The sequence below is a fragment of the Cibotium barometz genome, chromosome 19 (assembly GCF_041138505.1).
Source record: "Cibotium barometz isolate CiBa-2024 chromosome 19, ASM4113850v1, whole genome shotgun sequence".
Taxonomy (NCBI): domain Eukaryota; kingdom Viridiplantae; phylum Streptophyta; class Polypodiopsida; order Cyatheales; family Cibotiaceae; genus Cibotium; species Cibotium barometz.
In genome coordinates, this window is record NC_141064.1 from 33,741,456 (window position 1) to 33,762,257 (window position 20,802).

General features: G+C 41.0%; 1 protein-coding gene across 1 annotated transcript; it reads left to right on the plus strand.

The window, feature by feature from the left end:
- Positions 1 to 14,764: 14,764 nt before the first annotated feature.
- Positions 14,765 to 20,568, plus strand: LOC147628493 (U-box domain-containing protein 44-like). Its single transcript, XM_086813655.1, has 3 exons — positions 14,765 to 17,028; positions 17,397 to 17,697; positions 18,348 to 20,568. The coding sequence occupies exons 1-3, from the start codon at positions 15,814 to 15,816 to the stop codon at positions 19,841 to 19,843; spliced, it is 3,012 nt and encodes a 1,003-aa protein (XP_086669781.1). The 5' UTR covers positions 14,765 to 15,813; the 3' UTR covers positions 19,844 to 20,568.
- The last annotated feature ends 234 nt before the right edge of the window (positions 20,569 to 20,802 follow it).

Sequence of the window (20,802 nt, forward strand, 5' to 3'; positions counted from 1 at the left end):
TTCTGATTTGGGCCTTGCTGCCTCTTTGGGGGTGGAAAGTTTGAAGTACTTCCCTGGGCTTGGAATCTTTTAAAGTTAGAGGGTGCAAGCTTTGGCAGGACCTTTACTACAAAGGCTTTGGCAAAATCCTTTGCCATTCTTACTGCTTCAGCCATGGACATTGGTTTGGCATTTTTGACCACTGTGTCCAAGGGTTCGTTCATTCCCCGAATGAACCTGGCCATGAGTTGCTCTTCATCTAGAGGTGGTGAATATTTGAGTAGAAGAGCAAAGGCTTGGTGATATTCCTCGATGGTTTTGCTCTCCTGCTTTAGTTTTAAGAATTCGTTCATTTTGGTTTCCAAAAATCCAGGAGGACAAAATCTCTTTCTTAGATAGGTTTTTAGATCATTCTAGGACTGAGTATTTCTGTCCAGACGGTTGGTGTCACAGTGGTTCCTCCATGCTACCCTGGCTGTTTCCACTATTTTCAGCCGGGCAAGAGCCATTTTGCTCCGCTCATTGTAGCTGTGACATCAAAATACTCTTCCATGGCTTCCACCCATTTCTCCACGGCCTCGCCCAGGTTCTCCCCTTCTCCTTTGAAGGGTCCTGGCGGGCTGAGTCCTATGAAGAGCCTTGCGAACATCAGGGTCAAGCTCGTCATCTTCGGAGATAGGGTGTGGCTGACGGCCACGGTTTCCTCATCTCACGATTCTGCCAAAAATTTATATATTATTAAATTTTTATTTTGATATTATTCACGAGATCCTAAGACTTAAGAGGTTTGGAAAACAATTTCTTAAGCAAGACAATGATCTTATTGGAGATCTATGACATATGTCTGATAACAGATTTTTCTTTATCAAATCTTCCATAAACAATCACTTATACAACAGGGAATTTCTTTCGAAAAACATTTCTTTATTTATATAAAAGTTGCAATATGTACATAGAGCAGCTCGGCTCCAAAATTCAAGATCTCCTCGAGAATTGCATAAGACGATGGTACTGGGCCATAGGCATGCCCTGATACAAATGTTCACTTACTGACAAGGGAGCTATTATTTTCTCCTTTAGGAATAAAACAACTAAGGAGTCTGTAGACTTGGCATGAAAGTCTGAAATTCCGAGGCGTCGAATGATATAGAATGACGCCACGCACCATTTTCAGCTTTAACAGAATCATAGCCAATGATAGGTTCTGCCACAGCATTGCACGGTGGTCGCAAGAGGCGTGGACATACTGCCCTGCAAACCACTTATGCTGTAGTCTCTCCACTGGGTTAGGAAAATATAAATCCTCGAAATGGTGTGCGAGTCTTGCTCGGCTTGTTCGAGTTGAAGCGGAAGAGATAAGATGCTCGAAGGCGAACGCAGTCATATCTTGAGACTGGGTGAGGTCGGGAATACCAGATAAATAGGAAACTTCCATCTATAAAAACAATTTCTTTGATTAAAAATTCTTCATTAAAGAAGCTTACGGAATGAAATTACATTATGAAAATGCTTTTTCTGAGTGTTTATTATCAATTTTTGATAAGAATTTATTTATCTTTATTAGCTTTCAGCAACGCTCTGATACCAACTGTGGGATCCCTCTGCCCCCTCCGCGCACCGCGGACTCCCGGTAGCTCACAGCAGCGGAAGCAGCCCCCTCATGCGCGGGGCAGGGTTTCTCACTCGGGGCCTCGCCCACGAATGTTCGGGCAAGAGACTAGGCTGGTGGTCACTCCAAAAACCGAAACCGAAAAATTTTCCATGCCCGAAAAGTGGGGATGATTCCACCTTTTTGAAATTTTCTTAACGAGTTTTCTAACGAGATCAAAATCTAAACTATCTCCACCTGAATGAACCAGATATAGAAGGAAACTATCACTGATATAATTTGATCATCTGAGCAATTCAATGCTTTTTTCCTAAATTTATTGGTTACACATGTCATACTTCAAAATTTCCATTGAGACTTTGTTTCTCACAAAACAGTATCACTCTGGACTCTACGTTGAGACCAGCGAGTCAACAACGAGATCCAGTGATAGATTACAATAACATTGGTCTGTCATACAATATCTTCCTCGACATACGTATGGGTGTCCTCGGCACTGCGAGCCCATGCATCGCCTGGTCAGAACCCTCCAGGATCCTCAGGTGTCCTGGCACTTCACTCAAGGACCGCTTTGTCGGCCCTCATCCATCGTACCGGAAGCGCACCATTTTAACCATACCGAGGCTGGTCAAGACCTCGGCAGGCTTTGCCACGCGAGCTGTCCCTCGAACACTCCCCACCAGTTGTTGCAACAACCGAACTTCCCTTAGATAAACATATATGCCAAATGCTCCCTCCAGCATTCTGGCGTAAGACAGTCTTTTAAGAAAACAGGTTTCTATGCAAGTTTTGTTTTGATTTTTATTTGAAAACTATGAATAATCTTAAATCTGTATCCCAATACTTCTAGATCCAGGTCTGAATTCCAAACAGAATTCCTCGAATTCTGTTAACTTGATCCTCAGATCAAAATCAAAAGTCTTAACTAGATTCAGATTCGGTGGGTGTTTTGAGTGCATTTTTCCTGAACTGACTGATCACATCGTCATTGACGAATGAATTTGGTCTTGGTCAATAGTCTGAATCAGAGTTTAGGTCTAGAAAGGTTATTCCTAAATTATCTTTCTCGAAGGTACTATTTCAATTTCTCTTTTTCTAAATTTCTTTCGACGAATATTTGTTTACAAATTTCTAAAACATGGATTACTTAAGAGGAATAAAATAATCATTTATCTCGATCTCTGACTTCGATAGTTTAATTGAATTTTCTCATTACCATCTTAGTGAATATGAAATGGTAGAATTTGCGTTTATGAGCCTGGGGAGGAATCTTACATTTGGTACCAAGTGATATAAAGTAGACAAGATTCCGGAGGCCTTTGAATTGCTTGGTACTGACCCCACTGTGAACGTTATCACAATGGGGTCAGTACTAAGCGATATAAAGCAGATAGGATCCCGGAGACCTTTGAATCGCTTGGTACTGACTCCATGACTCACAATGGGGTCGATACCAAGCGATATAAAGTAGACAGGATCCCAGAGGCCTTTGTTTTGCTTGGTAATAACTCCATGACTCACAGTGGGGTCGGTACCAAGCGATATAAAGCAGACAGGATCCCGAAGGCTTTTGTTTCGCTTGGTACTGACCTCATGACTCACAGTGGGATCGGTACCAGGCAATATAAAGCAAAGAGGATCCTGGAGGCCTTTGTTTTGCTTGGTATTGACCCCATGACTCACTGTGGGGTTGGTACCAAGAGACATAAAGGAGACAGGATCTCGGAATCCTTTGTTTCGCTTGGTACTGACCCCGTGAGTCACAGTGGGGTCGGTACCAAGTGATATAAAGGAGATAAGATCACAGAGGCCTTTGTTTCGCTTGGTACTGACCCCATGACTCATAGTGGGGTCAATACCAAGCGTTATAAAGGAGACAGGATCTCGGAGTCCTTTGTTTTGCTTGGTGTACTGATCCCATGACTCACAGTAGGGTCGGCACCAAAAGCGATATAAAGGAGACAAGATCCCAGAGGCCTTTGTTTCGCTTGGTACTTACCCCATGACTCACAGTGGGGTCGGGACTAAGTGATATAATGCAGATAGGATCCCGGAGGCCTTTGTTTCGCTTGGTACTGACCCCATGACTCACAGTGGGGTCAGTACCAAGCGATATAAAGCAGACAGGATCCCGGAGGCCTTTGTATCGCTTGGTACTGACCCCATGTCCAACGTCAATAAAGTGGGGTCGGTACCAAGCGATATGAAACAAACAGGAGTCCAAGAGTCCAGAGGTACCAATATCGCTTGGTACTAGACCCGTGGGCAACATGAGCCAAGGGGGTTACTATTAAGCGATATGGGACCAGAAGGACCCCGATGAAACCCCGAGCGCTTTGTACATACACTATTATCAACATTCACAAAACAGATAGTAAAACGTTAATAGAGGGTCTGCAAGAACTCTGAAATACCTGTAATGGATATAGAGGCCGATGGCGTTTGGCTCAGTGGGGGACGTTGAGGAGGCTGATGCAGTCGGAGACTCAGAGGACGATGGATGTAGCAGCGATGGCATTTGGCTCTTGCTATTTTGTCGGAGACTCAGGTGAAAAAATGAACACATGCAAGAAAGTCGATGAGTGATCACATAGTACATACCATATTCACGTGTCGTTAATGCGACCGACCTTTTAAATGTCCTCACAAGTGGTATGAGTTGATAACGTCCCCAAACTCCTCGTGTGGTACTAGTTTTTTAAGTCCCAAATCTCCCTTGGGAGCAGTGTTCGGGGAGGATATTTTTGAGAAACGTACCCAAATCTCCTCTCAAACCAGCAAATCAAGCAATTTGGGACATACATTTTTAGAAATTTACACTATTTCATAAAGTTTCTTTGCATGCTAAAATCCTTCTAGGTTTAAGTCTTATAGGAAATCCTCAAAGCTAACCGCCTCTGTGTGATAAGCTGAGACACCCATTTGTGTTGAGTTACCTACGTTGCGCCCCATCGCCATCGCCCCATCGCCATCGTCGTCCCTCTGCATCGCTAATGCCATCGCCATCGCCAAAGCTTTCAATATTTTCTGCAGGTATGTCCATCTCTCCCTCCCTCCCTCCCTCTCTCTCCCTCCCTAAGGTTTCAATTGAAATCAAACTTTCTAGAGTAGTAGTGGGTTGCAAATGTGTAAACATGAAGGCCAAGTAAGTTTATAGGCCTTCAAGTCGAAGCTTAGGGCAGGCTGCCTTAAATTTTCATGCCTGGAAGACATACTATTTCACCTTAAATTTTCATGCCTGGAAGACATACTATTTCACCTTACAAAATACAACTAAAATGCAAAATATGCCGCTTGTATGTTTTTTATTTAATATATATAAAGGCTTCATAAAAAAAAACAATAAAACTTATTGACCCCTTTAAGTCTCTTTAAATTTAGGGGTCAATACCAAGCGGTGATGGGCTCGTGAATTCTGCGTGAGCCCTCTACCACTTGGTACTGACCCCTCTTTTTTTTGGTGCTAGTACCAAGCGATAGGGGGCTTGCATGTGTATATCCAAATCTCCTTATGGCCAGGTACTGACCCCATGTATAATAAGCGTGCATGTTCTAATTGACTGAAAAGTTTTTTTAGGCATGTCTTCGAAAGAGTTGGGCATTGTCTATGAATCGGATGACGAGGCAGAAGAGTCTTGTTGCAAAAAAGCTGTTTATGTTCTTGTACAATGCACAAGCCTACGAGCGTATCCCGGAGTTGTCCTTCAATGTTCAACAAGGAACTTTCTCTTGAGAACGTCATTAATTCTTGTAGGATTGTTCTCGGTGACCATGAGCAGGAGTATAAAGACACTGTTTCTACCAATATCGTTATGTCCGATGGTGAACGATATGTTCATCCATCTGATTTTCCAACAAACAAAGTCATGAAGAGGAAGCTTAGCCGGTCTTGAAAAGATTCCCAGCTGCAGCAATAGAGAGTAGAGGAGAAATGCCCAATACACTTAAAGAAGTGTCGCATGCTCCAATTTAGTAATGGGTTTCTTTGTTTTCTGCATCTTCTTTTACTGAGGACTCAGAGCCCGAGACAGTGACTTTGGCAAGCACTCAAGTGCCAATTGAGGATGATGGGGTTGAGGAAGAGGTGGCTATAGACCCAGCAGAGGAGAGGGCTGAGACCAAAAAGGAAACCTTTGAGGCTAATGCATCCCTTATCCCCTTCGATGTAGCACCTTGTGATGAGAATGACAGGGGGAGTTGTCACTACCTTCCTTGCCCAGCTTTACTATGGCAGCCCAAGCTGATTATGTATTATTAACAGACATTATGCAGCATTTCAATATTTGTGAAGACTATTGCTTGGCTGCCTTAGCAAATTTTAGTGAAGCAGACATGGGCTAGATAGAGGAAGGAGTTGACAATTATCTACTAACTGATTTTGCAGTCCAGGACTCCGAGTACTTGCCTGACAAGGAGATATTAAAGAATATGTTTGATGAAGCTAAGACATATGAAACCCAATAGCCTTCTGAGGAGGAGGCTGCAGCAATTGCCGACCATCTTGGTTTGGTAGATATGGGCAAATTTTTGGCACCAAGCGTGCATGAAGATAGTAAGTCCACACGATCCCTTTGTGGACAAGATCCATGCTTGTGATGGTGGTGAATGAAAATCAATAGTAATAGAGCCAAAGATTTTTCAAACTATAAGAATTTGATTTACGTGGACTTTGTCGATTGTGTGAATTAAACATATAACATTGGTACCAGGTTTTTGTATATGATGATGATTTCCTGAAGAGAGCAGAAGGCTCAAGATCATCCGGAGCTTCCACTTCAAAGTCAATAGGTCATCGAAAGGATGTTGCTCTCACTCAATATATAAGACATTTGAATCATCAAAAGGTACGTGCAATTTACAACACTTGCTTAAAATTGACAACAGTAAGCAGTGGCGTGAGTCATGATGATTACAATTTTAATACGCAGATTATATTTCACAAGGAGTTCTCAAAAGATAATGCAAAATTCCCTTTATTTGCATTCAAAGTACTATGCAGGTTTTGTGGTGGACAAGAAGTGCCTTTAAATGCTGAGAAGGTGGTGCTTTTGCACTGTGGGTGTTTGGTCAGGGGTATGGTTGCCAAGCACTAAGATACCCCTACTACCTGTCATATAATCGCATGCTATTGTAGTGAAATTATAGACCCATACACATTGTATCCGTATGGAAAAAGATATCTAATAAGGACAAGAAAAAGTTGGTCGGAACTGTTGCCTCTAACAGTGCAGATGCCAAAAATAGATCTATGGCAGATGAAGAGGAAGAAGAGGAAAAGGAAGATGAAGAAGGAAGACCATTGCAAAAGATCAAGCCCACCTCATCTAGACCACCTTCTCCCAACCCTGACTCTTGAGCGACGCCACAATTGATGGCGCTCTCTCGTTGATTCCAAGCGCATTGTCGCTTTTCTTTATTAATCAATTGTATTGCACGTGTCAATAATGAGGACTTGAATGTGTCTTTTTGTTTTGCTTTGTGAATCAATTTCCTGTAATTCCATTGATGTAACTCTAAAAGACTATTGGCTCGATTCTTGCCTCCACCATGTCTAGTGTGCTTAAATTAACCTGTTCTTGCCATGTAATGTGACTTCTCCGTGCCTTGAGTTGACCATATTGACAATGAACCATATGTTTGCGCGAAATATGGTGTATGATTATATAGTATATGCTGCAATCAATGACAAAAAAAAAAAGATGTATGTATTAGTTGGTCTCATAGTATTGAGATTGCAGCAGTCTTAAAAGTTCTTACCATGTAATGAGTTACATGTTGATCACTCCATCCTGCAATTTTATCTCACTATTGCTCCAGCTCTTTTTCTCCATGAATGCAAAGATCTTGTCAAGTGAAATCCACACATCTGCCTTCCGATTTTGGATTGAACCTTCATTTCCAATATCCTTGACTGCATTATGTAGATCTTTCCATTGATTAAACATCTTTTGCTTGTTTTTATTTCGACAGTCGACAGTCTTTGAGGCAATATGACAAAAATCTTTTAGCTTTCACACCACCTATTGATGGTTTTCTTGGTACTTTGCTGCCCCCTTGTGACCGCTTGTCATCCTCCTCAATTTTAACATGCCCCCCATGCAAGCCAATGTCTGATAGCACTTTTTCTATTGCTTTGATTGATTTTAGAGATTCTTTTTTAGGCTTTAACGTCCATGCAAAGCATATGTACAAATACACCAGCTTCTCTACAATTCTACATAGTGCATGCAATGTGCATATGTGTACTCTAGATAGAGGAATATCAAGCACTACTTTGAAATCTTTATCTTTTAAATGCCTATCAGGAGCTTTGTTCCATAGTACACGATCTAAAGTCTTGGCACTTGACATGCAATATAGACATGGACTCTTTGCATTTGCACTTTGCTTATGTTATACATGCATTTTAGAGTCTTCAAATCACCTGGCATGTGCCATTCCACTTTATAGTCACTGAACCCAGGCACATGAAGGGCCCTTCCATTTCTTTGCTCACTAATAAGTGATGGAATTGTAGTTTGATGAAAGACCCAATGCAAAATTTCAAAGTCTTCTTTATCCACCTGTGTCATTAGGAAGAAGCTCATGTTTAATACAAGTTTCGTGTTTAAATTATTTCAACGTAATACACAGTCATATTCAATGATAAAGAAGATACCTCAAAAGATCCAAGTGGCAATATGTTATTCTCCGATTGAACACTGAAATATCTTGCATCATCTTTTGTAATAGATGTGTGTAAGGCCCTATTCATTAGAGTGATAACCCTCTCCATTTTTTCTGTCCTTTAAAATCTCACACTCATCCAATTTCAAAACAAATTTTAGAACTCCTTAACATTATTCTTGACTAATCTCAAAGAACTGAACTCCGTACCTAAGCAAAGCTTCAAGATCAAAGAAAATATTGTTGTGCTGGTTAAAGAGTACCTCTTTGTCTTTAGCAACGAATGTTGCTTCAATATGTAGTGGTGAACCAAGCTTCTTAAACACCTCTAAGTTCACATGTTCTCGTGCAGACTTTACTTGCATTGGTTTTGGAAGTAACAAACCTTTATGCTTCTTACTTTGACATTTCTCTACTAGTGCCTTAAATAGTATACTATATACTTTTTAAGAGATGCCAGTCTCATCCATCGTTGCTTGCACTTGAGTTGCATCAAGCTAGTTCTTGTTCATAAAAGAAGACACATGCTTCTCATTGATTTTTTGAAACTTCTTTTGATACATCATCTCTTCCACTATTCCTTTTGGTACCAAATGACTATAATGCACTCCAGCTTCGGAATGTACCTTAGACTCTGGATGAAGTAAAGATCTAAAAATAGAATAACATCAAATCTGATTACTTATGTCTAGTTTCAAACAAAGAACCTAATCTAAAAAGAGAAATATATATGAAACAAGACATTACCTTACAGCTTGTACTCGCTTCTTAATTCCTCCACTTCCAACTTTCATTTTATCTATTTATTCATCAACGCTCATAACATGTATTTGGTGTTGTGTAAATAAAGACTACCGTCCCATTGTGGTGGACCCCTGCAGTTAGTTTTGAGCTCCAACAATGATCACCTCCGTCTCACGTTTTGGGAAAGCAAAAACACAGGTACGATCTCTTAGGTGTGCGAGTGACTCTCTCCATTCATCGTCATTATAGCGTTTGCACTCCCCTTACATGCTTTGAAGTTCCAAGAACTTGCAGTATTGCAACAATTTATGGGATCTTTGACGAGGTGGGGAAGCATGGACGCCTTCGAGTCTTGGAGGCGTGTGCTTGGTGTGGGCTGATTTTCCTACATATATGTGTCTCCACAAGGATGATTTAGTGGTTCCTCGATGGAATGTTTTCTGGGAGGTACTTGTTGAGTCGTCTTTTGTGCTTGCTGCAACATAGTTCCTACACGCCGATGGCACTATGGTGTGCACTCCACGTGTGGAGCACCTGAGGATTGTTGTGCAGGAGGCAGGAACTTCGAACATCACATTGCAAAGGACTTTGTTCTTGTGCGTCTTGTGTATCTGTATGTCGTGTCAGAAGATGGCCAAGAAGAGGTGAGTGCAGGATTCTTTGGTTTCTATCTGTATGTCGTGTCAGAAGATGGCCAAGAAGAGGTGAGTGCAAGATTCTTTGGTTTCTATCTAAGTGAAGCTCAATGATTTCCCTCCCTAATGTACATACTAGTGTGTGCAAGTAGATCTCTGCTTTGGTCATCGCTATCTTCACGCACCTCAGTGAGAGTAGCTCCAGTCCTCCAAAGTATGAGAGGCAGGGAGGAGAGGTAGCTGCAGATTATGGAGGTTTTGAGGTGGGCGATGATATCTTCTTGGAGCCGAAAGTGCAGTAAGAAACCTCCTCATGCTAGTTGGATGTAGACATGAATCCCATCCGATATACTGTTGAGCATAGCGAAACTTTTGCAAGGTAATCATGTGCACGATTCGAGTAGTGAAATCGTTATATAATCAGTGTCTTAAACATTGTCGTCCATTTGTACATATGGTAATTGTGAGCTTCTACTATGGCAGGTGGTTACTTGGGACATTCACTATGATTGCAGGGATGCAGTCCTAGATTGCTTTGTTGGTACTGGGTCCATGGCTAGAGCATGTAGGTCATAGCAATGACATTGCATCAGCCTGGAGAGCGATGAGGTGTACCTTAGTTCATGTCTACGACCATTTGCTGCTATGCACGATAATTTGGGTAACTAGTTTTTCAGGGGTGAGGTCAGTGAGATTGTTTGACAAGAGCAGCAAATGGACGTGGGGCACCATATCCTCTAGTCCTCTGTACCCATGAGCCCAACAAAGTCTAGTGCTTTGTCATGGCCACCTAGTGTTCCAATGGAGCCCCAATATCGACATGTCATGCCACATACATCCCCCATAGGTTCATTTACAGTTCCCTCATGGGCACCACGGCCTGATCTTGGAAAGCCACTTTTTCTACCTGCACTTCCACCATTTGGTAGAGGTCCCTACCCCATACCGCCTTCCTTCTTTCACCGGGGAGTGCGGTGTCCGTGGTACTAATGTATTTTAGTAGCTTGTAATGACCAAAATATATTGGTTTTAGACATTATTGTTGTTCACTCACATTATGACAATGGCTTTGTTTTTTGCTTCTTCCATGGCATAGATTTTTGAGAGAGATGTTGCAATTGGAGTGAGATCTCAACAATACGAGAGAGAGAGAGAGAGAGAGAGAGAGAGAGAGAGAGAGAGAGAGAGAGAGAGAGATTGAGTGAAAGAGAGAAAGAGTGTATGATTGAGACATCAAAATAATATCAATTGTGCTTAAAGTAGTTATTCTTATGCTTAAAATAAGAATTCTAATGCTCAAAAATTAATTTTTTATTCCTTTTAAAGTTATAAAAACAGTAGAGATTGCTATGTTCCAATAATACTCTTCTTCTAGACACATCCCACACCACTCTCCCCTTATATCTTCATATTGCAACATAGTCCTTATGAACTCTATGGTTACGGCTTCATCTAGTAATCCCTCTAATACTACTATGTTTGTAACCATCTTAAAGTAAAGCTCTTCAATCTTTCATGCAACTCAAAGAAAAGGAACCCAAATAGGATGCCATTTTGGAGGCATGGACAACAACGTCTGAAGTACATGAGCTCTACAAGAAGCTTAAAACATGCCAAGTGGTAGACCTTGCACACACAAGAACATGCTAGAGGTGAAAGCAGCTTCAGCCATTGGGATATGGAGAGCTTTCGGCATCATTGAAGAGGCAAAGGAGGATCCTCTTAGAGTTGAAGTTGCCACCTTCATTCGCAAGTTAGGGTAGATGGAAAAGGTGAAGATGATAGTTGAGGCCCAAAATGCTTTCATATGATGTCTTTGTAGAGAAAGACAAATGAATGTGTCATGTTGTAGGTGTTTGTCATGTAATACTTTGGCCTTGTAAGTTTGCTAGGGAATATAAAATGGAAGTTTAAGACCATAATATGGTGACTTTGTAAAGGATTTACAATGGTAGTTGTAACTTGATATGCATTGATAGTTGTAAATGAGTTGCAATGTGTATAGTGCTCTTGTATCCATCCACTCCTCTCCTCTACTCGCACCACGAGTTGCAATGTGCGAGACAATAGAGGGAAGGAAGTGTAGAGAGAAACCGCTTGCCTAAACACCAAAACGTGCTCGCTCAAAATGCTCGCCAAAAAATAAACCCATGCGAGGGTGTTAAATAGTTCATGTATACGTACACCCTTATTTCCCTGCGAAAGCATCAATATAGACCTTTTAAAACCAAGAGATGGTGGAACAATTTGCAGAATATTCCATCATGAGGCATTAAGAGCAAAACTTATTAGAGACTTCTTTTTTAACTTGTATGATAATTGGGGAAATATGACCAAAAGGTTACCTTCCTCAAGTTCAAGGGACACATGCTATAAATAAATATCTTTTGAAGGTATTTATACAAGATTCAATGAAATTTATGCCATACATTTTATCCATCGCTTGGAAGAAAAATATGTATACGTTTATTTCGTTTGGCATAGTTTGAATTAGAGACTCTAGAAGATGTGTTAGAAATTTTATTCTATTCTCTTTGTGAACATGAGAGGTTACATGGAACTCCACTAACACGAGTGCATGATCGTAATTATTTCTTTGAAAGATTGTGCAAACCCTAATTTCTCTTAAGTTTAGAGATCTTCATAAATGAGCTTAAGCACTCACATAATACCTTTTATTTTGATTCATAAGAGAGGATTGACAAGAAATAATTAAATTCATGTTTTCATTTTTTTATCAATTAAGGTTGTTAGAATTTTTGCTAGTCATTCATTATGTTTAAGTTTATATTAAGCTTAAATTTTGAATGTATTGATGGAAGTCAATTTGTATATTGTTTATTTACAATCTAACATCCAATTAAACAACTCCCAAATGAGACCAAAAATAGTTGTAAAGCATTATACCAACCAAAAGTGTAGATTCCCATGGATTCTCTATTATTGAGAAGTTCTCACTACCAAAATTTTTGTGTCTATAGCATTATGACTCCGCCATCACCTCATGACCCTTATCCACCTTCGGAACTCCTGCGACTCATGACAGGGTGTAGTCGTCTAGTATATTTATCTGAATGGAATGGTGCTTGATCTTTTTCCATAGTTATTGCTGCTGCGGATCTTGAATAATCAACAAGATGATGAATGGTCGAAGATTTGGACTTGTGACCATGAAGAATGTTTCGTCATGATACTCATCGGCAACACCAGGGTTTTCGCTCCAAATATCCGTTTTTGTCAAATCAGGGAACAAATAAACATCATTAATGAATATAGCATAGAGGATGACTCATCAATATTTGATGAGGAATTTATTACTTGACTTCATTACCTTAAAACTAAGTTACCACCTGAGAAAATAATTGTACTTGATCACATTCACATTATTAGAGGATTGTAAAGTTATTATTGAACTTGTTATACTTACTGTTTTTATCGATTTTAAATTCCATTTTTCTTTAATAGCAAATGACTTTTCAACTCAAGGTAGACTTTTCAACTCAAGGTAAGTTTCTTCACCTTAGATATCAATAATCACCTTATATTTTATTTTTATAATGTCAAGTTTCTCATGAGTTATGTTCAAGTACTATTGCAATAACAACTCTTAAATTCTAACCTTAGTTGTTATTTCTCTCCTTCTTTAATATTTTATTTTGAAATTAAGAACTTTATATTTTGTATTCACATGTCTTTGGAGTGTTAAAATTATTTTGTATTCACATGTCATTGGTCAAAGCTACCACAATTTACTCCCATTAATACTATCTTTATTTTCTAGCATAAGGAGATATGCTATTAGTATGTAAAGGTCATGGCAAACATGCACTAAACGTGCCTTATCTTGAGCATTCCTTATAAATAGACTGCATGATAATGTGCACACCATAAGGTAAGAAGAAGAGTCTAATATTATGATATAAGTACAAATGAGTTGGTAATTTTTTTAAAAGTGTATAAAAAGAAACCTTGGGTGAATCCTTCAAAATGTTATAAAAGATAGAAACCTTCAAAATGAGTTGGTGATTTTTTAAAAGTATATAAAAGATAGAAACCTTGGGGGAATCCTTCAAAATTATATATCTTATGTGCTATATGTAGTGTATTTTTCGTGATTGTCTTCATAACCGACTCAAAATTAGCGATTTTGGGTGATTAAAAAAACCACCACAACTCTTCCTTGTAAAATAGCCCAATAATTTTTGTAGGACCTCATCAAATAGCTATTGAGCTAAACATAGTTTCTATTTTTTTCCTTGGGTAAGATCTTTGACTTGAATATAAATATGGCTTTAAACCAATACTTTATTTGCTATCTATGTAAGTAGAGGCATACATGTATAGAAAATGCCCCACTAGGATATTGTGAGGCAAATTGCCCCACTAGGATATTGTAAGGGTCAAAATGCCACCAGAAAAATTGCTATAGCCTATAAACATTAATATAGCCTATAAACATTAATAATAAAATCACAAAAAGTTGTCAAATGGAGGGAGAGCTTCAACACGTCCTTTATGAATTTTAACTATACAAATTGATGGCCCACAAAAAGTTGTCAAAATGGAGGGATAGCTTGAACATGTCTTTTATGAATGCCAACCATACAAATTGAGCGAGAGCTTGAACATATATTTTATGAATGCTAACTGTACAAATCGAGGGCTCTCTCAAGTCATTTCTTTTTCCAGTCATGGATAAGATTTTTCCCATCCTTGAGTGTGTTAGTTCCATAACCTTCTTGTGAATAGTGACATTTAAAAGGATTTAGGAAGTTTTGAAACTACTTTTTAGAAAAGAAAAGGATGCAAGTTAAGGAAGAAGACATTAGGACTAATTTGATAGCAAAGTTCAACTATCCTTTTAAAGGACATGAAGTTAAGACTAGTTAAGGAACTCACATCATTTCAATTAAGGAAAATTAGGGCATAAATAGAGAACGGGTGAGAAATTCAAGAGGCTTTGACTCAGTGTTTGAGAAATTATTTTTTATCGAGCACTGATCATGGATTGAAGAGGAAGTTGAAGCAGTTAATTCACAACTTTAATCTAAATTATGGCTAAATTTTGAATATTTTGAGGAGAAATGCTTCCTTCTAAATTGAACAAGTACTAGGAGAAACTTTGACTCTTGAGAGTTAAGGGTCCACGATGACGATATGTTATGTGAATGGATCTCTCTCTCTCTCTCTCTCTCTCTCTCACACACACACACACACACACACACACACACACATTCTCTCTCTGTCTCTCACACACACACACACACACTCTCTCTCTCTCTCTCTCTCTCTCTCTCACACACACACACACACACGAGGCAAGGTGAACTCTCTCACACACACGAGGAAAGGTGAAATACTACTATAAGCCTCAAGGGATATGCGCGTCGTCTCATCACCACCTCGCATAGCATAAAAGGTATTCCCAACCAGCTCTGAGTGAATTTGTAGATTGTATTCCTGTCCTTCGCGTCCTGCAGGATCATTTAAGTTAATGGGCAACGCAGCCCAATTGAATAATAATGAAGAAATCTACAGGCTACTTCTTAATTGACCCAGTCCGATTGTTAATTTGAATTGGGCTCTCCGCCTTATCAGCATTTTCTGCTTTAAATCGTAATCCATGTTTACAAAGCTTCAACAGCAATAAGTGCCCTAATCTCTCAGAATAACTAAAGTTAAGGCTGCCCTGGAGCTCCGGAGCAGCGTGTTGCAGAATCAATTACTGAGAAATAAGTGAATTTCTACAGCATCCTGTGTAGCACAAGGAAATTTTCACTTGCAGGAATTGCTTTTGTCCAGGAGATGCTTTGTATGATTTTAGGGTTTCTTTCGGAAATCATTTCCAGGGCTTCCACCTAGCATTTTAGGTTTTCTGGATTTCTGGTAAAGAATCAGGGTTTTAATACTAGGGTTTTAGACTCCTTCTGGCGCGTAGAATCACCGAGTATGAAACATGATGGCTACAAGCATGCCAAGGGATCTTACATGGTTTGGTTTAGGGTCCATTCTTTCTAGGCTTAAACTGTAGGGACACATGCTCTTTCCAGGGTCAAATTGTGCAAGGAAATTAGGGTTTCAGCAGCATTTTAAACAGTTTCAGCAGCATGCTAAACTGTCAGGGTGTGGGCAAGTGTGCCAAATGAAATTCTAGGGCCAGGGTATTAGGGTTTCGACAGCATGCTGAGGGGGGGCGGTGGTAGTGCAGCGGCTTTTGCACAGTTGCTGGAGCAGATCTCTGAAGTTTCTGAGGCTGCCAAGCATGTGGTGGTATGCCATGGCTGCTTTGCCCAGCTGTCTTCGTTTCTGGAGAAAATCAGATTACTTTGCAGAGAGTTTCAAGAAGGTCCCAGCAGAGTAGGGTTATCCCCTCTTCATATCATCATCCAACCTCTTGAAACAGAGATAAAAAATGCAAAGGATCTCATCAACATCTGCACCATCAAAAGCAGATTCTACCTCCTGCTCAATTGCCATACATATGCAAATTGCATCCAAGCTATCCTTGGGTCTGTGGCCATAGCTCTTCTCCAACTCTCATCAGACAGTGTGGAGATCTCCCTCAAATCCAAGAACAAGGTCAAGCTTCTCTGCAAAGACTTGCAAACCACACATATTAGGGTTTCGGCAGCAGAGGAGGATCTGGTGGATGAGATCAAGCTTGGTATACGCAACCATGCGGGTGCCAAGCATTCAACTGAGCTTCTTCTTAAGATGGCTATGGTGGCTGGGGTCTCATCAGATCCTTCTTCTCTCAGGCATGAATACGATGAGTTGAGAAGAGAGAAAGAAATGGTTGCACTTGATAAACATGAAGCAGAGGTCCTTCAGCTTGAACAGATCTTCTCTCTCCTTAGCTACGCAGATGCATTGGGTTCAGCAACTGAGAGAGAAAAGCACTATCAAGAGCAAAGGCGATGGTTGGACAGCAATTCCTTGCCACCACTTCAAACCTTCTACTGCCCAATCACACAAGATGTGATGGAAAACCCTGTCGAAATAGAGTCGGGACATACATTTGAGATGTCTGCTATACAGAAGTGGTTTGCAGAAGGCCATAATGTGTGCCCTGTCACAAAGATGGAGCTTCAAAGCTTATCATTGAGGCCCAACAGGTTACTGCAGCAATCCATTGAGGAGTGGAAAGATCATAACACAGTCGGAAAGCTAGCAGCCATGGCAACCAGGTTGAGATCAGGGAATGAAGAAGGAATTATTGAGGCCTTGCTTGAAATTCAGGATTTGTGTGAGGAGAAAACTGTCCACAAGTATTGGGTTGCAGCTGAAGGTTTGATTCCTGTGTTGGTGAATCTTCTTGGATCGAATAATCGTGAGCTTAGAAAGAAGACACTTGCAACTTTGAGCTCCTTGGTAGCAGACAATTTGGAAAACATGGTAAGAAGCTTCTTGTTGTGCCCATTGACCTAGAGTCTTGTAAGTTGGGGTTAGGTTTCTGTTGTTTTTTGAGTACTCTAATTGTCGATGACTATAATTGAGTGCAGAGGTTTTTGGTGTACGAGATGGCTCTGGTCTTGTTACCCACGCACGTGCCCCACATTCATGCATGTGCACACACCCTGCACACTGGTGCACTCCCACATGCACATGCGCACCGCCACATGCATGATGCACTCATGCATGCACGCACACGTGCTGCACACTCTTTTTCAATGTAAAATAAGATCTTTATCAAATTCTTTGCTAGTTTGCCTTCCCAACCTAGAATTATTGTAATATTTTTAATGTTACTTGATGTTTTGCAGGGTAAGGTCTGTGATGCAGGTGCCATAGAGTATGCAGTGCGTTCCCTTGCTCGGGATGCAGGCGAGGCCAGGCAAGCAGTCGCCTTACTCCTTCAGCTGTCTAAAGAAGAAACTTTGTGTGAGCGGATCTCCAAAGTTCAGGGCTGCATTTTGCTTCTGGTCACAATGGCCAATAATGATAATACACATGCTGCCATCAATGCAAAAGAGCTCTTGAAACTATTTGCAAAGAGTGACGACAATGTCGTGCTCATGGCAGAAGTCAATTACTTCAAGCCTCTTGTGCAATGCCTTGACAAAGGTCTCTCTCTCTCTCTCTCGCAAAGGTTCTATTTTTTATGTGGTTCATGTCAAACCATATGTAGCACATCATCATCATGCCATGTCAAATGGCCCTCTAATTTGTAGTCCTTGCAAAGTGAGCCGACTAATTGAGATGATGTCATAGTTGTCTGAATTGTGACAGTACATGTGGATACACGTTAACTCACATGATAGGTGTGATGTCCATGGTGTGCTGCACTAAACCATGTATGCCACTCATGTGCTCACGTGTCTTGGTGCCAGGATAATGCATGTCAAATGTGTGCATGTCCTAGGTACAGTAGATTAACTAGACCTGAATAGTAATTGAGATGATGTCATAGCTGTCTAAATTGTGACAGCACATAGGTGTGATGTCCATGGTGTGCTGCACTAAACCATGTATGCCATTCATGTGCTCACATGGCAGGTGTGATGTCCATGGCGTACTGCACTAAACCATGTATGCCACCATGTGCTCACATGTCTTGGTGCCAGGATAATGCATGTCAAATGTGTGCATGTCTTAGGTACAGTAGATTAACTAGATCTGAGTAGTCGAAGCTGAGAACCTCATATTAGCTAAGATACTTAGATTTACTAAACATTGAGTTCTTTTTTATATTTGTCCCCATGTGGGTGCAACAGGATCACATATCACCCAGGTCCTTATGGCAAATACATTGTCGGGGATGCAGTTGTCAGATCCGAGGAGAGCCCTCTTGGTTCAAGGAGGGGTTTTAGCTCCTCTTGCCAAAATGGCTTCAGTGGGAAATTTGGAGTGCAAGGCGGCAGCGCTTGGAGCTTTCCGAAACCTCTCAGTTTTATCAGAAAACAGAGACCCCATGATTGAAGCTGGAATCATGCAGCCCTTGCTGGAGATTCTTTTCACAGTCAAGTCCATATCAGCAACTGTAAGGGAGCATGCGGCAGCCACCTTTGCAAATTTGGCCATGTCAAGTCAGTCATTTGGTATCAGAGATTTATGGGGCAACCAGAGAGATACAGATGAAGCCATTCTCCAGCTTATCATGCTCCTCAATCTGACGGGGCCGAATATACAGAGCCATATCCTCAGAGCTCTGAGTTGCATCTGTTGTCATTCTGCTTCAGTGGGTCTTAGAGAGACTTTGAGGGAAGGTGGAAGCATTCAGTTGCTTGCCCATTTCATGGATGCTAAGGACACGGAGGTACGCCTGTATGCTTTAAAGCTCTTGTTTACCTTGACAAAAGATGGAGGGGGGGATATCTTGGCTGAGTTGATGGAGCCCGATTCTTATCAAGTCATGGTGGATCTTTTCTCATCCGAGCCGTGGGAAGAAGAAAAAGCAGCTGCTATGGGCATACTTGGCAATCTTCCCTTACATAACAGGCAAGTTACAGAGAGGATGCTGCAGGCAGGAGTGCTTTCTTCCATTGTAACCATTCTGGAGAGAGATTTGTCTAAAATGCCAGGAATAATCAATACTCCACTGGTGGAAAATTCCACGTGGACACTCATACGCTTCACACTTCCAACAGACATACAACTTCAAGAGTTTACGGCCAAGCATGGTGTCATTCCGTTATTGGTAAATCTCCTTAGTTTTGGCACTCCATTGGCTAAATGCAGGGCTGCCATGTCACTTCAGCAGTTTTCAGAAAGCACTTCAAAGCTGAGTGTGCCAATTAAGGGGTCCAGGGCTTGGTGCTGCTTTGCGCCGCCTCCTGAACCCAGCTGTATTGTTCACAAAGGACTTTGTTCTGTAAAGGATACATTTTGCCTCTTGGAATCAGGTGCAATCTTGCCTCTTATACGAGCTTTGGAGGAGAGGGAAGCGGAGACGGATGAAGCTGCCCTGGGCGCCCTGGTTACTCTTGTGAGTGATGAGTGCTGGGAGAAGGGTTCAGATGTCATTGTGGATGCTGATGGTGTGACACCCATCATTAAAAAACTTACTACTGGCAATGCTGGAGTCCAAGAAAAGGCTTTATTGATTTTGGAGAAGATTCTAAGGAAAGAAAGGTACAAGGGGCGTTTTGGTAGTGTGGCGCAGATGCCACTGGTCTCATTGGCACAAGAGGGCATGGCTTTGACAAGACCTCTGGCGGCCAAAATATTGGCGCATCTCAATATACTTCATGAACAGTCCAGCTACTTCTGAGGCAATGTCTACACTGTAAAGTCTTGATGGCATCTTGGGTTTGTTTAACATGCCAAAACCTCTCATTTTTGCAGAGATGAAAAATGAGTGCATCCTAATTTACAATGGGAACACCAAGGTGTTACACTCCCTTATGCTTTTCAGTGCCATCAGTGATTGGAGTCCTTCATGTAGCTACCTGGCAGTTCATTTGGACCAAGAGAGATTGTGGAATGGATGCTACCCTGTGTATCGCACAAGAGATTGCAGGATTTGCACATGGGCCATGATTGATGGGTAATTCTAAATGAAAGCACAAAAGCTACTCTTAGCAAATCTTGTTGTGGGCAATGGACATTTGCCTGCGATCTTGCTAAGCTGAGCTGGTCCTTTTCCTCAAGGACAGCCTCACGGCTGAGCTGGCCCTCTCTTGAAGGACTGCATGCTGGTTCATCTATTTTGAGGAGGGCAGCAGTCTCGCTTGCAGCTTCTAGTATTAAGCAAGTGATTTGCTAATAATATCAGTTTTGTCACTACTAACATTCACATACACCCACACATCCGTGAGCAACCCCTCACCCCACCTACCCACCCACCGGATTGTGCACTGGTGCTCGCACAATAGGGATTGGGTTCCACTCCCAACAGGGTTAATAGATACAAATGGTGTTGTTAGGGTGCTAGATCTGAAATGAATTCTCTGTCTGTAGCTTGTGATCCAAATATGCATCATACAATTGCAATAATCTTGCACTACTTCCACCAAGATTCAATAATCTTGTTTTCTTGCATCAAATTAAGCAAGAATACAACTGATGTGCTTATCTTGCATCAAATTTTACAATATTGTATGATTTTCTTGAAGTTTTTACAATTTCTCTAAAAGAAACACAATTCTTACAAAGTATGATCAAGATATGAAGAATCACTCATTGCTAAAGTTTTGCACCAAGATTTGATTTTTGCACTTGTGTCTTTGT

Bases quoted from the DNA above. Each gene is read 5' to 3' on its own strand.
- LOC147628493 (XM_086813655.1), top strand. From the start codon at position 15,814: ATGCTGAGGGGGGGCGGTGGTAGTGCAGCGGCTTTTGCACAGTTGCTG. The intron at 17,029-17,396 runs GTAAGAAGCTTC...GATGTTTTGCAG, and splicing joins CAGACAATTTGGAAAACATG to GGTAAGGTCTGTGATGCAGG. The intron at 17,698-18,347 runs GTCTCTCTCTCT...TGGGTGCAACAG, and splicing joins TGTGCAATGCCTTGACAAAG to GATCACATATCACCCAGGTC.